Consider the following 24,362-nt stretch of genomic DNA (forward strand, 5'->3'; position numbering starts at 1 on the left):
TCTGGTTTAACTTGGATTTAAACTTGGAGAGTGGTCAGTTTAGATGAGCTATTACCAGCAGGAGAGTGAGTTTGTGTGTGTATGGGGGTGGGGGGGATGTGAGAAAACCTGGATCTATGCAGGAAATAGCCCGACTTGATTATGTAAAGAGTTGTCACTTTGGATGGGCTAGCACCAGCAGGAGAGTGAATTTGTGTGGGGGGGTGGAGGGTGAGAAAACCTGGATTTGTGCTGGAAATGGCCCACCTGTTGATCACTTTAGATAAGCTATTACCAGCAGGACAGTGGGGTGGGAGGAGGTATTGTTTCATATTCTCTGTGTGTATATAAAGTCTGCTGCAGTTTCCACGGTATACATCTGATGAAGTGAGCTGTAGCTCACGAAAGCTCATGCTCAAATAAATTGGTTAGTCTCTAAGGTGCCACAAGTACTCCTTTTCTAGATGAGTTGAGTACACCCTGGAAGACCTTTGAGTACCGCCAGGGGTACACGTACCGCTGGCTCAGAACCACTGATTTAGAGATTGAAAAATCTAAGAGAAAGGCCTGAGAGATTTTAAACTGGCCTCAAATGAACAGTGAGATCAAGAACAGTGTTAAGGTTTGTTGTATATATCAAAAATAAAGGACAAGGCAGGAGAAAGAGCCCATGCTGGTGGGCTCCCCTGGAACAATATAGGCAGGGATTTGTTGACAGGAAACATTATTTACTTTTCCTACATATTATTCCCAATTCCCTGAGACAGCTATATTAGAAGATGCTACCGTTAAACAGGTGGCTGAGCACATCACATCTGGTTTTACTCATCACGTCATACCTGACACAGTAATGTATGACAGTGGACTGCAGTTTAGTAGGCATGAGTTTAAGCAGTGTGCAGTGAAGTTTGGGTTTGGACATGTAACAGCGAGTCCCCATGATCCCCAATCCAATGAGCTGGTGGAAAATGGTGTCAGAATAATAAAGCACCTACTGAAAGAAGCGACAGACTCAGACTTTGATCCACATTTAGCATGGTTAAATTAAAGAATGGCACCAATGAAGCCTGGAGTTATCACCTGCTGACATTCTGTTCCACAGCAAATTGAAACCAGAATGCCTGCACTGTTAGAAACTGAGGTCAGAGTCGCTGGGGACTTGCAGACATATATAGAGACAGAGAAGGCCAAAGAAAACCTCAGTATGATTTGGGGTCCCAGGAGCTGCCCCCCACTTCATGGAAATGAGGCTGTGTCTCTATGATGAGGAACAGTGGCCGCAAACAGCAGTGGGATCACAAAAGGGCATGCTGCGATCTTATGAGGCTGTCACCCTAGATGGACATGTACTGCACAGGTGCAGGTAACACCATCTCCAAATCCCAGGAGGGAGGGAGGCAAAGGGTGCAAGGTCGGCCACGTGCCTAAGAGGGTCTCAGACAGGAACAATCACAGCAGGGTCAGACAATGGAGACCCAGTATGTGGCGCAGCCAGAGCAAGGGGCCCTGCCGTCTCCTGACAGCAGCGGTGCGGATGTTCCAGGGGAGTCCCCAGGTCTAGGCAGCAGCACAGGGCACCTCACCAACTCACTGAACATTGTTAGTTAGTTTAGTTGTCAGGCGGGTTACTGGCATTTGTAATTGTGTGTTGTACCTGTGACACTGGCAGACCAGGTGCCAGCTCATGCCAAGAACCCCGAGGAATGCAGAGCTGGAACCCTTCAGTCTCCACAAATGGACACTGAAACTGGAGCCACAGTCCACCAAGGCAGGTGCTGAGCTGTGATCAATGCGGCAGATAGGCTAATAACTGCACGCTCTGGCTCGCTTGCAGCTTAGATGGTAAACTCCATGTGGTGACACTGTCTTGTGCTCTGTTTGTGCAGCGCTCAACACAAAGGTGCCCCAGCCTGTCTAAGGCCTCTAGGGGCTACTGCAATGTAATGTTATAATTACACACAACAAATCTGTTACAAGAATGTCATTTCAGCTGCAAGTCAAACACGCAAGAGTTAAGAAATGCCAAATCTACAGCTGCCGCTGTGCTGATCCTGTGCACCGAGGAGGCAGGGGCCTGTGGGAAAGAGTGCATAATCATGTAATGACAGGCTGGGTCATGATGCCTACATACAAGCGGCAGCAATAATGAGCACACGCAACCCTACATCGGGTAGTTTTCTAATGTCTGAGTGCTTGGATTGGTGACCTACGTTACCCCTGTTAATGGCCTTTATTGCAAAATGGAATTTCCCAAGTTTATTTAAAAGGAAAAAAGGGAAAACAATTCTATCATGTGAAACTGCAACAGCTCCCCAAGTCCTGCAACAACCTCCCCCATCATGCTATACCCCTCCCACAACAACCTTTCTGCAACAACCCCACCACTGTGTATCAGCGGCAGGGGACGAACCGCTGCCATGTGGGGTATGCCTACACAGCATTTGGGAGTGAGCTTCAAGAGACTTGCGTGGGGTCAATAGACTTAGAGTAGTGGGGCGCATGCTAGTGCTCTAAAAATGCTGTGTAGACAGCACTTTGAAGTTGTAGCTCAGGCTGGAGCTCAGACTCTGAAGCCCACCCCCCTCCCTAGGCCACGTGCAGGTCTAGAGAGAGGTTGGAGCAGGCCCAGCCTGGTTCTCCTCCATTCTACAGTCACTCTAGCAGCAAACAGGCATTCCCAGCATAGTGTGTGTTGCAGCTGCTGCTTTAACAGCGCAGCCAGCCTGGCCTTAAAATGCTCGTGTTCCATGCTTAGTTTGGCAATTGCCAGCATGTCCTTGAGGGATGCAAGAACCAGAAAGTAAATGGTATTTTTAAACAGTAAAACCGGAATAGAATTGCATCTCGGAAGGAAAAGGCACTTCCCTAGCCTGAGGACTCTGTCAAATTTTATGGAACAATGGGTCCATAATGGGTTTATGGAAAACAGATAACTTGATAACTATTTTTGATGAGATTACAAGTTTGGTTGATAAAGGTAATAGTGTTGATGTAATAGACTTAGAATCATAGAATATCAGGGTTGGAAGGGACCTCAGGAGGTCATCTAGTCCAACCCCCTGCTCAAAGCAGGACCAATCCCCAGATCCCTAAATGGCCCCCTCAAGGATTGAACTCACAACCCTGGGGTTAGCAGGCCAATGCTCAAACCACTGAGCTATCCCTCCCCCCGACTTCTTAGACTTCTTTAAAGTGTTTGCCTTGGTACCACACAACACTTTGATTAAAAAAATGAGAACAACAGAAAGTTAACATTGCCCACATGAAATAGATTAAAAGCTGGCTAAGTGATAAGTATCCAAATGTAATTTCAAACAGTGACCCACCACTGAGTGGGTGAGCTTCTAGCGAGGTTCCACATGGATCAGTTCTTGGCCCGATGCTATTTTAACATTTCTTCCAGGTCATTGATAGCAAACATAAAATCATCGCTGATAAAGTCTGAAGATGACAAAAAAATTGAGGAGTGGTAAATAATGAAGAGGACAGGTCACCGACCCAGCAATCCAGATCTCTTGTTAAGATGTGCACAAGCAAACGATGTGCACTTTAATGCAGCCAAATATAGAAGTATACGTCTAGGAACAAAGAATGAAGGCCATACTTACATGGAGGGGCTCTATCCTAGGAAGCAGTGACTCTAAAAAAGATTTGGGGGTCACAGTGGATAATCAGCTGAACATGAGCTCCCACTGTGATGCTATGGCCAAATGAAATTAATGAGATCCTGGGATGCATAAACAGGTAGACTCTCAAATGAGAAGAGAGGTTATTTTACCTCTGTATTTGGCGCTTGTGTGACTGCTGCTGGAATCCTGTGTCCAGTTCTAGTGCCCACAATTCAATTAGGATGTTGATAAATTGGAGAGGGTTCAGAAAAGAGCCACAAGAACAATTCAAGGATAAGAAGACATACCTTATAGTGACAGACTCCAGGAGCTCAGTCTATTTAGCTTAACAAAGAGAAGGTTAAGGGGTGACTTGATCACAGTCTGTAAGTACCTACATGAGGAACAAACATTTGATAATGAGCTCTTCTGTCTACCAGAGAAAGGTAAAACACAATCCGATGGCTGGATGTTGAAACTAGACAAATTCAAACTCAAAATAAGGTGTAAATTTTCTAGAGTGAGAGTAATTAACAGCTCAGTTGGAACAACATAGAAGGATTGTGGTGGATTCTCTCTCCTGGGCAAGTTTTAAATCAAGAAGGGAAGTTCCTCTAACAGATTTGCTTCAGGAATTATTTGGGGGCAGATCTCTGGCCTGTGTTATGCAGGGGTCAGACTAGATGATCACAATGGTCCTTTCTGACCTGGAAATCTAGGAATTTCAAAAGCCCACTGCAGACACTGGAGGTTAGAAGCTAATCAAAGAAGAGGTCGCAAGAAAGTGTTAGGCCACCTACATCTATCCAGGGGTCATGACCAGCTCCCTCACCCAGCTGAAGCAAGGCAGAGACGGAGCTGCTCAGCCCACAGCCAAGCAATGACCACATGTCAAACACAGGATCCCACACGAGTCCTCCTAGAATACCATGGAGTCTGCAACCCCGGGACAGGACCTGGGTTGTTCCCAAGTCTCCCAGGATGGGCATTAAGCCTGGCTGTGGATAGCCCAAGGTCTGACAAGAGCATAGAATCATAGAATCATAGAATATCAGGGTTGGAAGGGACCCCAGAAGGTCATCTAGTCCAACCCCCTGCTCAAAGCAGGACCAATTCCCAGTTAAATCAATTCCCAGCATCAATACGACTGGGACAGTACTACCTCCAGCCCTCCCAGGCACCCCCGTGGCTGGGCCTCATGCACAAGGGGAGCGTGCACCACGGAGGCAGAGGGGCAGCTCATGCATCGGAAGCTAGAGGCAGAGGCAGACTCTGAGCCGAGTCTGGAATACTGATCTAGCCAGGGCCCAGCCAGGGAGGCAGAGCTGGACCTTGGCCAGGATCCAACCACAGATGGGGGAATTTATCAGCCACGGGTCTAGCATGAGAGAACAAGAACGGTGGGCTGGGTCGACGTGCCTCAGACTGGGGGGCAATCACAATGTTGTCTTCTGGGCCAGAGCCCTGGGGGCACATCCCCAGGGCTCCCCCAGAGACCTGTCAAAGGACAGCCCCCACCCCCACAAGCTAGGCAGGGGAGACCTCGCTAAGCTGTATCATTGGCAGTGACAGCCCCCCAGCCACTCCTGCTGCAGCTAAAACCTGGCCTGTCCCCTCATTCACACCCTGCAGTCCTGGGTGAGGGAGGGGAGCAGGGCCAGAGGGCTGGAAAACTCAGCCCCCAAGCTCAGCCCCAGGTCCCAGGGCACCATCTGCACACAGCACTGTGACCTGGCTCTGTGTGAGCCCCTGTTGACTGCACTTAACCAGAGCTCTCATGGGCATCTGGCTGAGCAGGCAGCAAGTGCTCCGTGTTGAGCGTGTCTGGGGCGATGTCTCCCTCGCCGTCCGCTCCTGACAGCTTTCAATAGTTCTCCTAATAAAGACAGGAAACAGCTGGGCCCAGGCAGCCTCACACTGGAGACTTGGGCATTGGATGGAAAAAATGCTGCTCAGGAAAGCAAGTGGTGGATCATGGCAGGTACTGTGAGCAGATAGCACGCCGCCCCCCGCCAGCTCAACCGATAGTCAACAGGGCCCAACACACAGCCCCCTGCTATCCCAGCCCTGGGCTCCCCCGTCCCCAACTTTCCCAATACCTCTCAGGCCCAACACACAGCTCCCTGCTATCCCAGCCCTGGGCTCCCCCACCCCCTCAGCTTTCCCAATGCCCCTCAGGCCCAACACACAGCCCCCTGCTAGCTCAGCCCTGAGTTCCTCCCACCCCCCAGCTCTGCTGGTGCCCCTCACTCCCGACCCCCAGCCCCTGCTATCCCAGCTCTGGGCTCCCCCCACCCCCACCTCCGCTGATACCCCTCAGGCCCAACACACAGCCCCCCACTATCCCAGCCCTAAACCCTCCCCACAGCTCTGCCAGTGCCCCTCACTCTCAGAATGCATCTCCCCTTGTTACCCCAGCCCCAGACTCCTCCCTCCACTGCTTTGCTCTTGCCCCTTAACCCTGACCGGCCATGCCCCCTTGCTATACACACTCACTTCCAGCCCACACCAGACTCCCAGCAGCACTTCCTTTTCTTTCCCTTTCACTTTTCTTTCATGCCTAAGAAACCCCCTGAAAGGATTCCTCACCCTCTTCCTCCTGGTCCAACCCACTCCTCATTTTGAATCTATCACCAGGCTCCTGCCCTGATGCAGACCCTGCCTGTCTGCTTGGAACCGCTCAACCCCCCTCCCCCGTGGGCACCCAGTGTGCCTGAGCTCACACGTGGGCTCTAGCTCGGCAGGTATTGGACAGAGAGAAAGGAGATGGTTCCCACTGGGGTGTCTAAGCCCCCAAGTGGAGCTGACAGCCTTGCCCAGCACCAAGCATTCTCTGTGCCCTGCAAGGGGAATCACAGAGATGCTGGGAGTTATGGATTGATTGACAGCACCCAAACTGCATCCCGCTTTGCACACACTCAGGCTGAGAGCACCCACTGAGCTGCACATCCCCATGCATGCCCAGGCTGAGAGCACCCCTCCCCAGGCATGCTGAGAGCACTCACTGAACTGCACCCCCCAAGCATGCCCATGCTGAGAGCACCCACTGGGCTACACCCCAGGGCAGACCCAGGCTAAGAGTACCCACTGGGCTGCACCCCCCACTGGGCAGACCCATGCTGAGAACACCCACTGGGCTGCACTCCCTGCACCCCCGGGCGCACTGAGAGCACCTACTGGGCTGCCTCCCCACCCCTTCAGGCATATCCAAACCATGGGTTCCATGCTGGCCTGCATCTGTGCAGGGCTGGCTTCTAATGCCAGCCTGTACCACTCTGTCTGACGCCACTCAGGTAGCCAGAGCATCTAGTGCCTTCCTCATCACTGCGTGTCATGGAGGTCATAGGGGTCTATGTGAGCCTGGCTCCTGCAGCATGTCACCCCCTGGAGAAGCAGATGGAGTCAGACTCTGCCCTGGCCTTGAACTCACCACCCATATGGAGCCCTTCCCCCTGCCATGCCATCACCCCTGGAGAGAAGTCACGGCCTGGGAATGGAGGCTGACCCCTGCAAGGGCCAGGCAGCAGGCAGGGCCCATCCCAACTCACATGCTCCCGCAGCTCTTGGGCCTGGACTGGAGGGTAGAGGAGGTCAGGCTGACCCTTTCCTGCCCTGCCATGAGTGGCCAATGCCCTGACTCTGGGCCCACACTGCCCCCCCACCCAGACCTCACATAGGCAGGGGTGACTCACTCCCTGGGGCCCGCTGTGCCCTTTCTCCAGGAGCAAGTGCAAGCCCTCTCTCTCCCCCACCTTCCCCCAGTTGTGTGGTGAGGGAGCCATTTGTGATCCCATACCCAGGTTTTAAGGGAGGCATCTCTGCATCAGGACCCCAGCCTGGACTGGGCAAAGCCTTGCCCAGGCTCCCCAGTACCAGGCCCTCAGGGATGTCTCCCTTCCACCACCTGGGAAACCTGCCCCCACCACAGCCCTTTCCTGACCTTCTCCAGCCACTGCCCAGCCCTTCCCCAAGGATCCTGCCTTCTGACTCCTAAACGCACATTTCCCCAGCTCCCCACCCCAGCCACCATCTGCATGTAATGGCTGCACGCTACTCCTGCACCAGCTGCTCTTCAGGGGTAGGGTAGGGGAGGGAGAGGTTGGAGTGTGGAGGCCATGCCGGGGTTAAGAGTATGCCGAGGCGGCCACGGGGGTTGAGGAGCGGGTGGACACTCTCGCGGGATGAGAGCATGAGGGATGGCGGGGGAGCATTGTGAAGATCAAAAGTCTAGTCTATCTGGGGGTGCAGAGAGACACCCTGGCATCCCATCAGCCTGTGGAGACAGGCTGTGAGCAGCTTGATCTTACGAAAGAGAGATCTCAGCCATCTGGCTGGGGCCAGGCTTTGGGATAAGCTAGCCTGCAGCAGAGAGGGGAATGCCTTATGAGGTAAACTAAGGCTCTAGAAAATGTGTCATGAGTTTGGTTTGTCTGTAACCGTCTGTTTCCAATATCTCCCTCTTATCTGGAACTCTGTTCCTTGTTCTCTTTGTGTTCACTACGAACATACGTCAGAGCTGTGTGCTACGTGGAGCGGTGATCCTGCCCTGAGCCTGGGGAGCTGGTATGTGCTGGGTCTTTGGAAGTGGAGGAGCTGAGAGCTCTGTGAGTGCCCAGTGGAACCGTGGCTGGGCACTCCAGAGGGAGGCTCCGAGGACTTGGGGGCTGGTATGTGCCTATCACTACCTGCACAGAGGTCTATTGCCCATTGCCAGCCCCCCACACTAATGAGGCAGCACCGGGCCCCATGCGGAGAGGGAATTGAGATGCACACAGCACATGGAACAGTGGCTCAGCTCAGACAGGGAGGAGAGATTCTGAGACTGGTGCTGGAGGGAAGGGTGGGCAAAAGGGGGCAACAACCGAGGCAGCAGAGGAGTGGAGTTTGGTGGGGAATCCACTACCGAAAGGTGCAGCAAGGCTGACGGGGAAGAGCGAGTAAAGGAACGGCCCAGAGTCTGGGATTTCACATCACACCTCTGCTGCAAAACTCCAGCAAGTGGGACACTGGCAGCTCCTCACAGGGCTCGTCTGGGGGGTTGGGTCCCTTTTTTAACAGAAGATGGCTTTGTTCATCATTCTCCGCCCAGATCCAGCTGGCAGCAGGGGCTGTTGTGTGGGCCATGCATGCAGTTGTTCCACTGGGTTCCTCCCCTTTGGAGACACCCCACTCTGCACACTTTCTGCTCTGAAACCGCCCTAGGTGGCACTCGGTTGCTCACACTCAGTGCTCTGAACATGCTCATGCCACTACGCTGGACCACGCATGGTGATTTAAACAGCTGTGGGTCTCAGAAAAGTCCAGCCCTTGGTGAGGAGGAGTTTCCCCAGCTGTGGGCAGAATAGGGTTGCCGCCTTTCTATTTGCTGGTAACCGGATCCCCCAGGCCCTGTATCCTGCGTGCCTCTTCCCAAAGGCCTCACCCCTGCTCCTCCTCTTCACCCAAGGCCACACCCCTGCCCTACCTCTTCTCTAAGGCCCTGCCCCCTTCTCCACTGCTTCCCCCCAAGGCCCCATCCTGCCTCTTCCCCCAAGGCCATGCCCCTGTCGCTCACTCCTCTCTCCCCGACCCCTGCTGGATCTCTCAGGGAACCTGCCTGCAGGTAGGAGGCGGCCTCGGCTGAGCAGGGACTGGCATAGGTTAATGACCTGGTGCCTCCCCTCAACCTGTGGTAACCAGACTTTTGGTTCGGATGACATTTAGAGTTGCCAGGTCCCCTTTTCAACTGGACTTTCCAGTTGAAAACCAGGCACCTTGCAAGCCTAAATGGCACCCAGACAAGGAAGCCAAAAACTGGACTGTTCAGGTAAAACCCAGATGGGTGGCAACACTAGGGCAGGATGCCACACACTTTACCAGGTGGATCAGTCATCTTGAGCACCTGCTGCTTGTTTGTGAGGGTAGCACACAGAGCTGGGCAGCAGCCAGAGGAATCTTGGACACATTAGTGCCCACAGGAGAGGCACAATTTCAGCTCAGGAGGCTCTAGGGTCCCCCTCACTGATGTCCAAAGTATTGTTAGAGCCCCAGACCCAGGGTAAAGGGACGGTGTCAGCCTCTCCCATGCTTGTCAGATCACTCAAGATTTCTCTTGTTGTGTTTCTGTAACCCACACTCCTCCTGGGTGTGGTGTTCTGTCCCATCTAGTGGCACCGAGACCACTTAGAGCAGTGGTTCTCAAACTTTTGTACTAGTGACCCCTTTCAGACAGCAAGCCTCTGAGAGAGACCCCCCTTATAAATCAAAAACACTTTTTTATATATTTAACACCATTATAAATGTGGAGGCAAAGTGGGATTGGGGTTGGAGGCTGACAGCTCATGACCCGCCATGTAATAACCTCATGACCCCCTGTGAGGCTTGACCCCCAGTTTGAGAACCCCTGACTTAGAGAGAGGAAAAGAGATTAATGAGTTTGCTCTACAGCCTTAGCCAGTTGGCTTTGAGCTCATGCGGTAGAGGCTCATGCTTTAAGCTCCAGAGGTCCCCGGTTCGATCCTGCACGCCAACGACCCAGGTCTGTTGGTGTTACACGTCCTCCCACAGATGCTGGTGCCCAGCACAGCATGGGGGCAGGTGTGCGTGTGGCTCCTGTTGCTGATTCAGTGTGCAGCCATGGACATACACAGGCCATAAATAGGCCATACTCTGGCCACTGTCCCACAAGTCCATGATTAGGAGAAGCCTCCCACCCTTGCCCTAAGCTGGCTTAACAGCCACCAGCTTTGGACAAGCCCCAGCCTTCAGGTTGGGCAGCCCGGCCCCCCACAGCAGTAATCCAGGTGCACAGCAGGAGAGATGCTGGTCCAGGCAGAGCAGACAGGGCTGGGTCTGAAAACACTGAAATCTCTGCTGGGGTGTGTCACACGGATCCCCAGGATAGATGCTAAACCCCCAGCTTTGGAACAGTCTCTTGGAGGAATTCCTTCAGGGTGCCAGGCCCCCACGGAGTCTCACTCTCCCTTCAGGGTCGGCCATGTGGATGCAACACCTCCTGAGACTGAACCTCTTGGCTCCAGCACTCCTGCTTCACATCATGAGCTCTGCTCAGCAAGTCCAACTGAGCTGCGTTCCTAGGAGAGACTTGTCCACTCTGCAAGGACTGGTGCACCCCAGCAAGTATTTGCAGTGATCCTCACACAGATTTCCAAAACAGCTGGGTTTATCAGTCAGCTGGAACACAGCAGTGGGAGTCCGTAGGTTAGCACAGAGACAGGAAGACATTCTGGTCAGCCCAGAGCCCAGCCACGCTGTAGTGAAGTCCATATCCAGGCTCTTTCTGTCTCTTCCTGACCTCCTCAGTCAGTTCCCAGGTGACAGCTAGGACTCCTTCCAGCCCTAGCCAATTCTTACCCCTCACACCTTCCCCACCCTTCCTTCTCCAGCTGGGGTCTTTGCTCTGCCTCCCTGCTGAGAGGTGGGGAAATACTCCTGCCTGTGGATCCTTGGTTGCTAGGTGTAAATATCCTGGTGACTGAGTTTGCCATTGCCATTGTCTTCTCAGATTCTCCACTGACATGGGGTCAGCCTCAGCCAGCCCTTTTTAATGGGCCATTCAGGCTCAGACAGGCAGATGATGTTGATACCTATGTCTCCCAGCCTGCCCTGAGAGCAAACAGTGCTTTCCCTCCACATTCGGTAGCTTTGAAAAACATAATTGAAACTGAGGGGGTCAGGACATAAAAATACTACAGAAAAGTCCACTTGATCACAGGCCCCTTCCAAAGAACAGCGCACCTCATGCGCCCCCTTCCCCCCCTCCCCATTCTCTGAGCTCCTCCAGCCAGGGAAACCCACCTGGAAAGGATATGAGACAACTCTGTGAGGTGCCTGGGGATTTTCTTGTTACTGACCCATGAAGGGGCTGAGCCTGAAACTCACAGATGAGCAGATTTTCAAAAGAGCTCAGCAGCCCTGAGCAGCCCCCATTGATCTCGGTGGAAGAGGGGAGGGGGCATTCTCCATTGTTCTCTGTGGGGGGGAGGCAGGGGAGAGGGAAACTCTCCTTTGTTCTCTTTAGTGGGGAGAGAAGAAAGGGGGACTCTCCCTTGTTCTCTGTGGGGGGAGGGGAAAGGGACTCTCCCTCATTCTTTGTTTGTGCGGGGAGGGGGAATCTCTATTGCTCTCTGTAAGGGGAGCGGAGGGAAATTCTCCATTGTTTTGTGGGTGAGGGGAAGAGAGGGAGACTCTCCATTGTTCTTGGTGTGGGTGTGGGGGGAAGGAAAGGGGGACTCTCCCTTGTTCTCTGTGGGAGGAGGGAGGTTCTCCATTGTTCTCTGTGTGAGGGGAGGGGACAGAGACTCTCCATTGTTCTCTGTGGGGAGGAGGCAGTATGATGGCATGTACCAGGCCCTTTGAGGCCCCCTGCTGGAAGTCTCAAACTCCTACCACACCTTGACCCAGAAAAGGAGCCATAAAGGTGGGTCCTCCAGGCCTGCCTAGAGAGGCTTCAGCAAAACAGCCAATCAGAACGCAGCAGGCCCAGTTAAAAGGCACTGCAGGGTGGGCATAAGCAGTTCAGTTGCTGGCTGGTACCAGTGGAGCTGGGGTGCTGCTCCTTGCTAGAGCTCCTGTGAGAGCTTCAGCCCTGAGGAAAGGGTGATGCAGAAAGGGCTGTGTGGGAAGTGGCACAGGGAAGAGCAGCAGCAGCAACTGTTACAGGAAGCAGCACGTGGCTGATATTTATAGGGTCCCTGGGTTTGATCTGGAGTAGTGGGAGGGCCTGGGTTCTGGGCTCCCCCGGCAGAGTAGCCAGAGCCCCAAGAAGGGGATAAGAGCTGTTCAAAGGCCCAAGGGATGCATAGGATGCAGAGTCTCCAGCAAGAAGGCCCTTGGGGCACTGCTCTATACCAGGGCAGGGACAGATTGAAACTATCCCATAAGGGGCTGAGAACTGAGCCCAGAGACAGGGCTCAAGACATTACTCAAGGCACTGTGACATGCCCTGTTGGACCTTTTACCCCTCAAGTGGTTTGTTTGTTTGTGGGCTCAGGCATATAGACTATGCGTGGCTTAGCTGAAGGCTGAGCACCTAAAGACCCAACATGGGGCACTGCAAGCAGAGAGAAGGCAGGTCCACAGGCACGCGCCGGAGGTGCTCACGAGCGGCCCCGGCACGGGGATTCTCTATTGTTCTGTGGAGGGGGAGGGGGCGGAGTGGGGTTCTCCATGACAGTGGGAGCTGCTGGGTGCTGAGCTCATTTGAAAATCTTGCCCATAAGAAGCAGAGTGTTTGTAGACCAGGTTGAGAAAGGTGCCTGCTCACAATACTGCTCTGCGCGCACACACACACACACACACATTCCCCTTCCCCCTCCCCCTCCAAACACAGACACACACACAGACAGAGGTCCCTCACAATAAACTGTCCATCTCTCCTGGGACAGCCACAGCCACCCAGTTCCCAGTTGCTCCTGCCTCCACACAGGTGCAAGGCAGGCTGAGCAGTGGGTCGCCCGAGCCAGCACTGCCCTTGCTCGGGGCATGGAGCTGGCACTACATACCCACAGCAGCCGTGCCACAAGAGCAACAGGCAGAAGGAGCCTCCCAGGCCCCGAGCAAAATCATGCCCCAGGGGATGGCTAGGACCTGAGTTCACTGCACAGCAGCTGCCTCTGAAAGGAATCTCAGTGCGAATGCAACACGCCATGCGTGGGGAGAGGGCCTGGAGCCATGCCAAACACAGCCCCTGAGGCTGCTCAGAAACCTGGTGCCTGCAGGCGACTGGAGAGGGAGCAGATGCAAGCATGAGTTGACCGAGGGGCATCCAGCTAGACAGCTGAGAATGATGAGGGCGGCTGCAGGGCACCTGGGGAAAAGTAGCCTGCTCCATTCTGTAGCACCCCCAGGCAGTGCCACCTGGAGAGGTGGTGGCAGGTTTAAATCGTGCTGAGCAAAGAGACAGGCTCATTGACAATCTCAATGCTGCCCCATGTGCAGTGCCATCTGAGCACTGGCAGAACCAGCTCCGTGGGTTACAGATCCTGTGCTGACAGGACAGAGTCTCACTGACACCACAGGGCCCCTCTACCTGGGGCCCCACTTGGGGGTGGTTCCTGCCTCCTGTCTGCATTGTGGGGGGCCAGGACCACAGAAGTGGGCTCTTTATTTCCCACAACAACTCCAAGACCCTGGGAAGCGCAGCACAGGGGAGCCCCAGCCCAGGGCATTGCCTTCTCCTGGCTGTTTTACTCAGCACAAGAGGGGGAAGAGCTAGAGAGAGACCCGGGGCACAGATAGAGACTCTGGACAAGGGCTAGGGGGCCAGGGTGGAAGAGTGGCGACAGCAGGAGAGATCTGGCCAGGGAGGCCCTAAGGGCAGGCCTGGGCGCGTATCTCCCCAGTACTGATGCCATTTGACATTGGCCTCCTCTTCCACTCCTGCATCTCACAGACCAAGCCCCTGGCTACAGTACATGCTGTAAGCCCTGCTCACTGCACAGCACCCCCAAACTCCCAGGGCTCCATCACTAGCACCTGCCTTCAGCTCCCTCCGCAGGCTGGAGCCCAGTGCCTCAGTTTCCCCTATATTCTTCCTGGCTGCCCTGAGTGGGGGACAGTGGGAGGACTAAGCCCTGGTCTATAATAGCAAATTAGGTCGACTTAACTATGGGCAAGTCTACACTACAAAATTAAATCTACCTAAGTTACGTCAATCGGTTTTACGTGTCCACACTATGCTCCTTGTGTCAGTGGTGCGCATCCTCACCAGAAGTGCTTGCACTGATGTAACTGCCAGCATGGGACATTGTGGGATGGCTTCTGAAAGGCAGCAACAGCCAAAGTAAGTAACGCAGTGTCTACACTGACACTGCGTCACCCTAACTACTTCGACAAACACTACGCCTCTTGCGGAGGTGCAGTTATTAAATCAGTGTAGTGTGCAATTACATCGATGGGAGCAACATTTTAGTGCAGACGCCTACAGAGTGAGGTTGACATAAGCTGCCTATGTGAAAAACCCACAACTCTGAGTGGCACAGTTAAGCCAACCTAACCGGCCATGTAGACAGCACTAGGTTGATGGAAGAATTCTTCAGTCAACCTAGCCACAGCCTCTGGGTTTGCTCTCCAAGCAGACTAAGACACATGGGGGAGGGTGGGGGGAGGGTGTTGTGGCATCACATAGCTGTCTGAGTATTATTAAATGCTCATTAAAAACGACTGGCTGAGGCCAACCCCCTATTAAAGGAGACTCCCAGAAGACAGTGGAGAATTCAGTCACCAGGATGTTGACATTTAGCAACCACACCCCAGAGGGAGAGGGATTTCTCCACCTCTGATCAGGGAAGCTGAGCAAAGAGCCCAGCTGGAGAACAAAGTACAGGGAGGTGGGGGAGAAGTGCTGGCTCCTGGAGGAAGCTGGGAGCTCTCTCACCTGGGAACTAAGGAAGTCAGAGAGAGGGATGGAGCCTGGACCTGGGCTCACTATAGCATGGCTGGGTTCTGGGCTGACCGGAACGGTCTATGCTTTAAGTTTCCTGTCTCTGTGCTAACCTATGGGCTCTCAATGCGGTATTCCAGCTGTCTGATAAATCAAACTGTTTTGGAAACGCTCTGTGAGTGTCCCTGTAAACACTGGCTGGGTGCATCAAACCCTGCAGAGTGGACAAGCCTCTCCCAGGAGTCTGGCTTAATTGGACTCGCTGAGCAGAGCTCACGGTGTGAGGCAGGAGTGCTCAGTCCCAGGAGACAGCAAGGCCGCGTGGCCAACCTGAAGGAAGAGGTTCCTGCAAGAGACTGTTCCAAAGCTGGGAGCGCAGCACGGATCCGTGACAACGGTACACCTCCAGCAGCAGTGCCAGCGCGAGGGGGAGGGGAGCAGTGAATGGTGCACACCGAGGAGCAGTACCAGACCACAGGGAACAGAAAGCAATAGACAGTACTCAGACAGCAGCAGTACCAGGGCCAGGGTGCTGGGGATGAGGAGCAATAGACAGTACTCACCCAGCAACAGTACCAGGGCCAGGGTGCTGGGGATGAGGAGCAATAGACAGTACTCACCCAGCAGCAGTAGCAGGGCCAGGGTGCTGGGGATGGCGAGCAGTGGACGGTGCTCACCCAGCAGCAGTACCAGGGCCAGGGTGCTGGGGATGGCGAGCAGTAGACGGTACTCACCCAGCAGCAGTACCAGGGCCAGGGTGCTGGGGATGGCGAGCAGTAGACGGTACTCACCCAGCAGCAATACCAGGGCCAAGGCACAGGTTTGGGGAGCTGTGGATGGTAAACACCCAGCAGCAATATCAGGACTCGTGCTGTGCCCCCTCCCTCTTCCTTCAGAGTCAGCCACGTGGCCTTGCCACCTCCTGAACCTCTGGGCTCCAGCACTCCTGCTCCACACCGTGAGCTCTGCTCCGCAAGTCCAACTGAGACAGACTCCTGCAGAGACTTATCCCCTCTGCAGGGATTAATGTTCCCTTGCTAGTATTTAGAGTGATCCTCATAGAGCACTGTTGGTTTTATTAGTCAGCCGCAAGAGAGCATTGGCAGTCCATAGATTAGAACTGAGACAGAAAGCTTAAAGCATGGACCGTTCTGGTCAGCCCAGAGCCCAGCCATACTGTAGTGAATCCCATATTCAGTCTCTGTCTGACTTCCTTAGTCAGTTCCCAGGTGAGAGTCCCCGATTCCTTCCAGCAGTCAATCATAGAATCATAGAATATCAGGGTTGGAAGGGACCTCAGGAGGTCATCTAGTCCAACCCCCTGCTCAAAACAGGACCAATCCCCAACTAAATCATCCCAGCAAGGGCTTTGTCAAGCCTGACCTTAAAAACTTTAAGGAAAGAGATTCCACCACCTCCCTAGGTAACGCATTCCAGTGTTGCACCACCCTCCTAGTGAAAAAGTTTTTCCTAATATCCAACCTAAATCTCCCCCACTGCAACTTGAGACCATTACTCCTCGTTCTGTCATCTGCTACCACTGAGAACAGTCTAGAATCATCCTCTTTGGAACCCCCTTTCAGGTAGTTGAAAGCAGCTATCAAATCCCCCCTCATTCTTCTCTTCCGCAGACTAAACAATCCCAGTTCCCTCAGCCTCTCCTCATAACTCATGTGTTCCAGTCCCCTAATAATTTTTGTTGCCCTCTGCTGGACTCTTTCCAATTTTTCTACATCCTTCTTGTAGTGTGGGGCCCAAAACTGGACACAGTACTCCAGATGAGGCCTCACCAATGTCAAATAGAGGGGAATGACCACGTCCCTTGATCTGCTGGCAATGCCCCTACTTATACAGCCCAAAATGCCATTGGCCTTCTTGGCAACAAGGGCACACTGTTGACTCAAATCCAGCTTCTCGTCCACTGTAACTCCTAGGTCCTTTTCTGCAGAACTGCTGCCTAGCCATTCGGTCCCTAATCTGTAGAGGAGCATGGGATCCTTCCATCCTAAGTGCAGGACTCTGCACTTGTCCTTGTTGAACCTCATCAGATTTCTTTTCGCCCAATCCTCTAATTTGTCTACGGCCCTCTGTATCCTATCCCTATCCTCCAGCGTATCTACCTCTCCTCCCAGTTTAGTGTCATCTGCAAACTTGCTGAGGGTGCAATCCACACCATCCTCCAGATCATTAATGAAGATATTGAACAAAAACAGCCCCAGGACCAACCCCTGGGGCACTCCTCTTGATACCGGCTGCCAACTAGACATGGAGCCATTGATCACTACCCGTTGAGCCCGACAATCTAGCCAGCTTTCTATCCACCTTATAGTCCATTCATCCAGACCATACTTCTTTAACTTACTGCCACGAATACTGTGGGAGACCATGTCAAAATCTTTGCTAAAGTTAAGGAACAACACGTCCACTGCTTTCCCCTCATCCACAGAGCCAGTTATCTCGTCATAGAAGGCAGTTAGATTAGTCAGGCATGACTTGCTCTTGGTGAATTCATGCTGACTGTTCCTGATCACTTTCCTCTCCTCTAAGTGCTTCAGAATTGATTCCTGGAGGACCTGCTCCATGATTTTTCCAGGGACCGAGGTGAGGCTGACTGGCCTGTAGTTCCCAGGATCCTCCTTCTTCCCTTTTTTAAAGATGGGCACTACATTAGCCTTTTTCCACTCGTCTGGGACCTCCCCCGATCGCCATGAGTTTTCAAAGATAATGGCCAATGGCTCTGCAATCACATCCACCAACTCCTTTAGCACTCTCGGATGCAGCACATCTGGCCCCATGGACTTGTGCTCGTCCAGCTTTTCTAAATAGTCCTGAACCACTTCTTTCTACACAGAGGGCTGCTCACCTCCTCCCCATGCTTTGCTGCCCAGTGCAGCATTCTGGGAGCTGACCTTGTTCGTGAAGACAGAGGCAAAAAAAGCATTGAGTACATAAGCTTTTTCCACATCCTCTGTCACTAGGTTGCCTCCCCCATTCAGTAAGGGGCCCACACTTTCCTTGACTTTCTTCTTGTTGCTAACGTACTCGAAGAAACCCTTATCCCCCACCTTCCCCGTCCTTTGTTGTCAAGCTGGGCTCTTTGCTCAGCTTCCCTGCTGAGAGGTGGGGAAATCCCTCTCCCTGTATGTCCTTAGTTACTAGGTGTCCATGTCCTAATGACTGGCTTTGCCACTGTCTTCTCAGATTCTCTTTTAATTTGAGGCTGGCCTCAGCCAGTCCTTTTTAATGGCCCATCCCAGCTCAGACAGCTAGGCAACATTCAAACTGATGTTTCTTAGCCTGAGAACATTGCCGCACCAGCATCAACTTTCTGGATACCACAATCAGCTTCAGCAATGGAACCCTACAGAAAACCAGAGAAGAAACCCACAGATCCAGTAACCACCTCAAACACACCAAGAAATCTGTTATTTACAGCTAGGGTGACCAGTCAAGAAGTGTGAAAAACTGGGACGGAGGTGGAGGGTAGTAGGCATTTATATAAGACAAAGCCCCAAATATCAGATCTGTCCCTATAAAATCGGGACATCTGGTCACCCTATCTACAGCCAGGCCCTTGGATACTGAGGAATATGCTTGAAGGAGGAATCCTAGGACACACCCCTTAACACATGTAAAACTGCCTTCACCAAACAAGGACACTCCACCAGAGAAGTAGATCACAGCCTGGAATGGGCCACCAAAAAACCACAAGAGAACCTGCTTCAATATAGGGAACAAAATCTTCAGAGCGCACTCATCCCTAGTCGTCACCTATCACCACACACTGGAACCCAGACGGGGTTATCATTAAACAATTACAACCCATACTCAATGGCAAAGTTCCCTCTACGTTTTTTACATCCATGTGCGGAATGAATTTTGTTATGTGCACCAATATGGATGTGATGTGTGGTGGGGGCTGAAGGGTTCGGAGTATGGGAGGGGGCTGGGGATGAGGGGTTGGGGATGAGGCTAAGGGCTAGAGCAGAGGGTTGGGGTGTGGGGGGGTGAGGGCTCTGGCTGGGGATGCGGGCTCTGGGGTGGGGCCAGGGATGAGGGGTTTGGGGTACAGGAGGGCGCACAGGGCTGGGGTGCAGGGGGGTGAGAGGACTCCCCCGCACCCCTCTCTCGCCGCAGCAGCCTGGGACTGGGGGAGAGTGCCGTGCAGCTTAGAGGGAACTTAGCTCAATGGGGATGTTACATGTCATGGCTCCTCTCCTACCTTCTTCCCCACAGAAACTGCACAGTCTCTAGTTCTTGTTCCTTCACCGGACCCTTTTATTTTATGTTCCCTCCAACATTTCTACAGCAATCCCTGTGCAACAGTCTATTTACAGCACCAACAGCCCTTTTAGCCCTCTCCCCAGGACCTGTGGGAAATGAAGGTCTCCCTCCTGAGACCTCGGTGTAACTGGTTTCAACTAGCCTTGGTCCCCTCTCTTCTTCCCCTCCCCCATGGGACTTCCTTCCTGCCTCCTTGTCAGCTCAGCCGGATGGTCTAATTACCTCCCTCAGTTTTCTCAAGGGGAACTAATGAACATCAGCATGATCAAAGGACAGGTTCACCTGTGTGCATGCACCCTGCACTCTGTCACGCACCTCTACCCTTGCCTACTGCTGACGTTCCTTCTGCCTCTGGCCTGCCCTTCCCTAGAGGAGGTGCCAGGTACCTCTTTCCTGTGCTCACCCCCAGGGTGATTATCCCCCCTCCACCCACCGAAGTCACATTTTGTGGGTGGGGGGACACCCCCATGATTCAGTTTTGGCCCACTGATCTTCACACCAAGGGCAACTCGAGGGTTTCACTCCTCCCTATCGCAATATTTGCTTTGCAGTGGGGTCTGTCCTGTCCCCTCTCCATGTTGTTCCTCTGTGCACTCTTGCTCTCCTCGTCCTACCCACTTATCTCGGGGCTCCTCTTCTCGAGGCCCTGGTAGCGAACCTTCCGAGGACAGCCCATCCCACTCTGTTATGTCCTGCCTTCCCTTTTCTCCTAAAGCCTGCTTTGCTAATTCCTCCTCTTTTCCGCTTGGGAACGTTTATTTCCTTTTGTCACCCTCGACTTGCATCACATTGTCTAGGGTTCTCCTGCTCCTCTACTTCAAGCCCCTTTCTCTATCTCTGACCAGTTCCTTTCTGCCATGGACCCCAACTAAGCTGCTTTCCACTTAAAGGGGAAGGGGCTCCAATCCATCCCTACCACCACCGGTTGTGGCAACCTATCCACAACCCCAACCCATTTCCAACTCTCTCCGGACCTTCAGGGGAATCTCTGCCATTGGGCAGAGCTTTCTCTCCCCATGAATGCACTCCAAACTCAGCCTTTCTCTGGGAAGGATCCAGTGTAGCTTTACCACATCTTTCCTAGCCAGCAAACATCCTGATGCAGTGTCCACTAGGCCTTTCTCCCATCCACTCCCAACCTTCATCGAGACGGTTGGCATTTTCCTCTGTAGCAGGTCCCAGTCCAACTACAACGTTGTGCCAGTCCAAGGTCCATGGATGGGCAGTCTCTTTTTATAGGCCATGTCTATAAAAATCTTCTTCCTCAAACTCTTCCATGAGTTTGACTGCTGCCTCCAGGATTGTGGGTTGGTACCTCCTCACCGAGACACGGGTGTTCTCTGGGAGGCCTTGTAGAAATTGCTCCAGGATTACGGAGTCCATGATTTTGCCCATAGTCTGCTTGCCTGGCTTCAACCACAGGGTAGCCCAATCAGTTAGTTAACCTTTGGGCACATGTCCTGGCCTGTACATCTCCAGCCTATCTAACAGCCCGAAACACCTGCCAATATTTCTCCGTAGACAATCCCACTCGGAGGAGCATGGCTGCCTTAACGACATCAAAGTCCTTTGTCTGTTTGTCACCCAAAGCCATGCAGGCCACTTGAGCTCCCCCGCCAAATAGGTTGTTGGCAGGGAGGGGGGGCACATTCCTCTGTCCCAGCCAGCTACCCTCTCAAATGCTACCCTCTCAAATTGCTACCCTCTCAAATGTCATTTACACAGGCCAACCCCCAGGCTCCGGTTACCGTTCCCCGTACCGGAACTCACCAGTGTCTGAAGCAACTGCTGCTGCACTCGTGCTTGCTCCCTGATAAATTTCTGCAATCTCCTCTGTTGCTTTGCTTGCCAGGCCAGCAGGGATTGTCTCTCCAGCTGGTGTGCCTGTTGGAAAGATTGCATGCTCTGTTGCAGCTTCTTCTGCTGGTCCACCAACCACTGCAGAGTCTGCTCCATCGTACGGGTGCCAAATATTTGCAGCAGCCTCCCCCGTGTCTCTCAATCACCACAACTGGGAAAGTCAAGACCCTGGACAAGCCCCCACGTGTCACAGGGTATGGCTCCCCTCCCACCTTCTTCCCCACAGAAACTGCAGGGACTCCAGTGGTTGTGCCTTCACCAAACCCTTTTATTTTAAGTTCCCTCCACCATTTCTACAGCAATCCCTGTGCAACGGTCTATTCACAGCACCAGCAGCACCTCTGGTCCTGAAAGGAACAGAGGTCTCCCTTCCCTGTGGTCTCAGTGTAACTGGGCTCAACTAGCTCTAGTCTGGTCTGGTCCCATCCCATCCTGTCTCCCTCCCCGCCCCCCCCATGGGACTTCCTTCTTGGCTTCCCATCCCAGCCAGCCAGCCACTCTGATTCTCTAACTACCTCCCTCAGCTTTCTCAAGGGGAACTAAATCACATCGGGTGATCAGAGTGCAGGCTCAACTGTGTGCACCCTGCACTCTGTCACAGGGGACCGCAGCCTGGAAGAAATCTTTCCTAAATCCCCTCTTCTGGCCTTCAAACAACCCATCAGCCTCACCAACTCATCATCAGAAGCAAGCTCCCCACAAACCAGGACCCAAGAGTGGCACCAGACCCAGCCAGAACAACAGATACAAAATCTGCAGACGTATCACCACTGCTACGATGATCAATAGCTCCCACAAAATACCTTTCAAGATCCATAGAATCCTAGACTATCAGGGTTGGAAGGGACCTCAGGAGGTCATCTAGTCCAACCCCCTGCTCAAAGCAGGACCGATCCCCAATTTTTGCCCCAATCCCTCAAGGATTGAACTCACAACCCTGGGTTTAGCAGGCCAATGCTCAAACCACTGAGCTATCCCTCCCCCCCGTCTAAAAAAATTAAAAAATATAGAATATCAGGGTTGGAAGGGACCTCAGGAGGTCATCTAGTCCAGTGGTCCCCAACCTTTCTTGTGGGAATAGCATATGGGTGTTCTGAGCGGGAGCACCCACGGAAAAAAATGGTGGGTGCTTAGCACCCACTGGCAGCCCCCCATCAATGTCTCTCCCTCCCCCAGCACCTCTTGCCCGCCAGCGGGCTCCGCCAATCAGCACCTCCCCCTCCCTCCCTGCACCTACCACCTGTCATGGATTAGCTGCCGGAAAGGGGGTGGAGCGAAGGCGCAGCGCGCTCAGGGAAGGGGGCAGAACTGAGCAGGGAAAAGGCAGGGCAGGAAGAGGTGGGGTAGAGCAGGGGAGAAGGAGTAGAGCGGGGGCGGGGTCTGGGCAGAGATGAGGGGGAGCACCCCCCCAGCAGACTAGAAACTCAGCACCTATGGTGCAAGTTCCACACAGTAGGCAGCGCTTGGCTTGCATGCCCCAGGTGGTATGGTCATGGCAGACCCACAGAGTAGTTAACTACATACATTAAATACTCCTGCTGGAAAGTTGCAATGTAACACCACTTTAGTACTTACAACTCAAAATAACCCACAAGAACTCCAAAACAGAAAGAGAGAAAGCAGGCTGCTCCCTAAGTGAGACACAACTCCCCCTCCCCCACTAATATAGGCTGCCCAGCTGCAGACTGTCTGCTACTAGGCCGCAATTGCATGCTTCCCTACAGAGCCGCCATGAAGGACCAGGAACCCCTGAAATTTGAAGTGACTGCCTACAATTTTAACAGTCCTCAGTATACCATCTCAGGGAAGCCTCCTGGTCACTAACAGAGGCTGACTTCTGCCCTGATGAGGAAGGTTTCATATCCTCTCTACCTTGCCCTCTGCCCTCTCTCATGGCTCCTCCTTATTGTTTGGGCTCCCTCCTTGTGAGGCCTGCCAGAGCCCTTGCACACACCCCTTGCTGGCAGAAGATACTAGGGTGACCAGGTGTCCGGTTTTTGACCTGCCTTAGCCCGCACAGTGTGCTGCTGACTGGGAACCGCCCCCACTGCGCCGCTAACCAGGATCCACCTGAGGTAAGCCCATTCTCCAACTCTGAGCCCCAATCCCCTGTCCCAGCCCTGACCACCCCCCCACAAACCCAGAGCACCCTCCTGCATCCCAAACCCCTCATCCCTGGCCCATCCCAGAGCTAGCACCCCCAGCCAAACACCCTCACCCCCGCCTGAACCCCAATCCTCTGCCCCAGCCCTGAGCCCCCACAAACCTGGAGCACCCTTCTGCATCCCAAACCCCTCATTCCCAGCCCAACGCCGTCACCCCCTCCTGCACCCCAACTCCCTGCCTCAACCCGTAGCCCCCTTCCGCACTCCGAATCCCTTGGCCCCACCCCCCAGTCTGGAGCCCCTTCCTGCAAGCCAAACCTCTCATCCCCGGCCCCAGCCCAGAGCCAGCAACCCAGCCCAGAGCCCTCACCCCAACTCCCTGCCCCAGCCTGGAGCCCCCTCCCACATCCTGAATCCCTCATTTCTGGTCCCACCCAGGAGCCCACACGCCCCGTTAGAGCCCTCACCCCCTCCCACACCCCAATCCCCTGCCCCAGCCCAGCAAAAGTGAGTGAGGGTGGGGGAGAGCGAGCCAGTGAGGGAGGGGAAATGTAGTGAGCAGGGGCGGGGCCTCGGGGCAGGGGGGTTTGTTTTTTTGCGACTAGAAAGTTGGCAACCCTAGAAGATACCTCTGACTGGGAGGGGTTGGGTCCAGCCTACCCTGCCTGTGCTTCCTCTCTGAGCTGATGGACTTTGCTGTCCAGCTGCTGGTATGAATCCCCAGAGGGTGCTGCTAGGGACAGTGAGTTACACACAAAGTGAAAGGGGCTGAGCTAACTGGGAGGAGCTGTATGATGCCCTTCGCCTTATCCACGAAGGCCAGCCACCCTTCGCTCACTTTGACCCAAAGGAAACCCTCACATCTCTAGAAAGCAAGCCCCTTCTCTGACATCCCCTTGCACTGAAGACTAACAGCCTCCCACTGCTGTGTCCAGAGGTCCCCACCTTGTGCCCCCTGATGCCAGCCAACACCCTGCACACCCATTTATCAAAGCAGTTTTCTGAAGATAACCCCCACTCAGCAGGAACTGGTCATCAGCCACAGTCCCCAACCCTGTGCGGGAGGGGGAGGAGGTGACTAATAGCCATCTTTCTAATGTTTAACTGCCAACCACCATATAGACTTTTACAGATCAGTTGATG

The 24,362-nt window shown here is 53.5% G+C and overlaps 1 protein-coding gene across 2 annotated transcripts in view; it reads right to left on the reverse strand.

Moving 5' to 3' along the window:
- Window positions 1-24,362, reverse strand: part of CADM3 (cell adhesion molecule 3) — a 143,813-nt gene that overhangs the window by 69,762 nt on the left and 49,689 nt on the right. For both annotated transcript variants that reach the window (XM_048828907.2, XM_048828908.2), the window contains exon 2: window positions 21,025-21,138. In XM_048828907.2, the coding sequence (XP_048684864.1) occupies window positions 21,025-21,138 (114 nt within the window). The remainder of the gene's footprint in view (window positions 1-21,024; window positions 21,139-24,362) is intronic.

The sequence above is a fragment of the Caretta caretta genome, chromosome 24 (genome assembly GCF_965140235.1).
Source record: "Caretta caretta isolate rCarCar2 chromosome 24, rCarCar1.hap1, whole genome shotgun sequence".
NCBI lineage: Eukaryota > Metazoa > Chordata > Testudines > Cheloniidae > Caretta > Caretta caretta.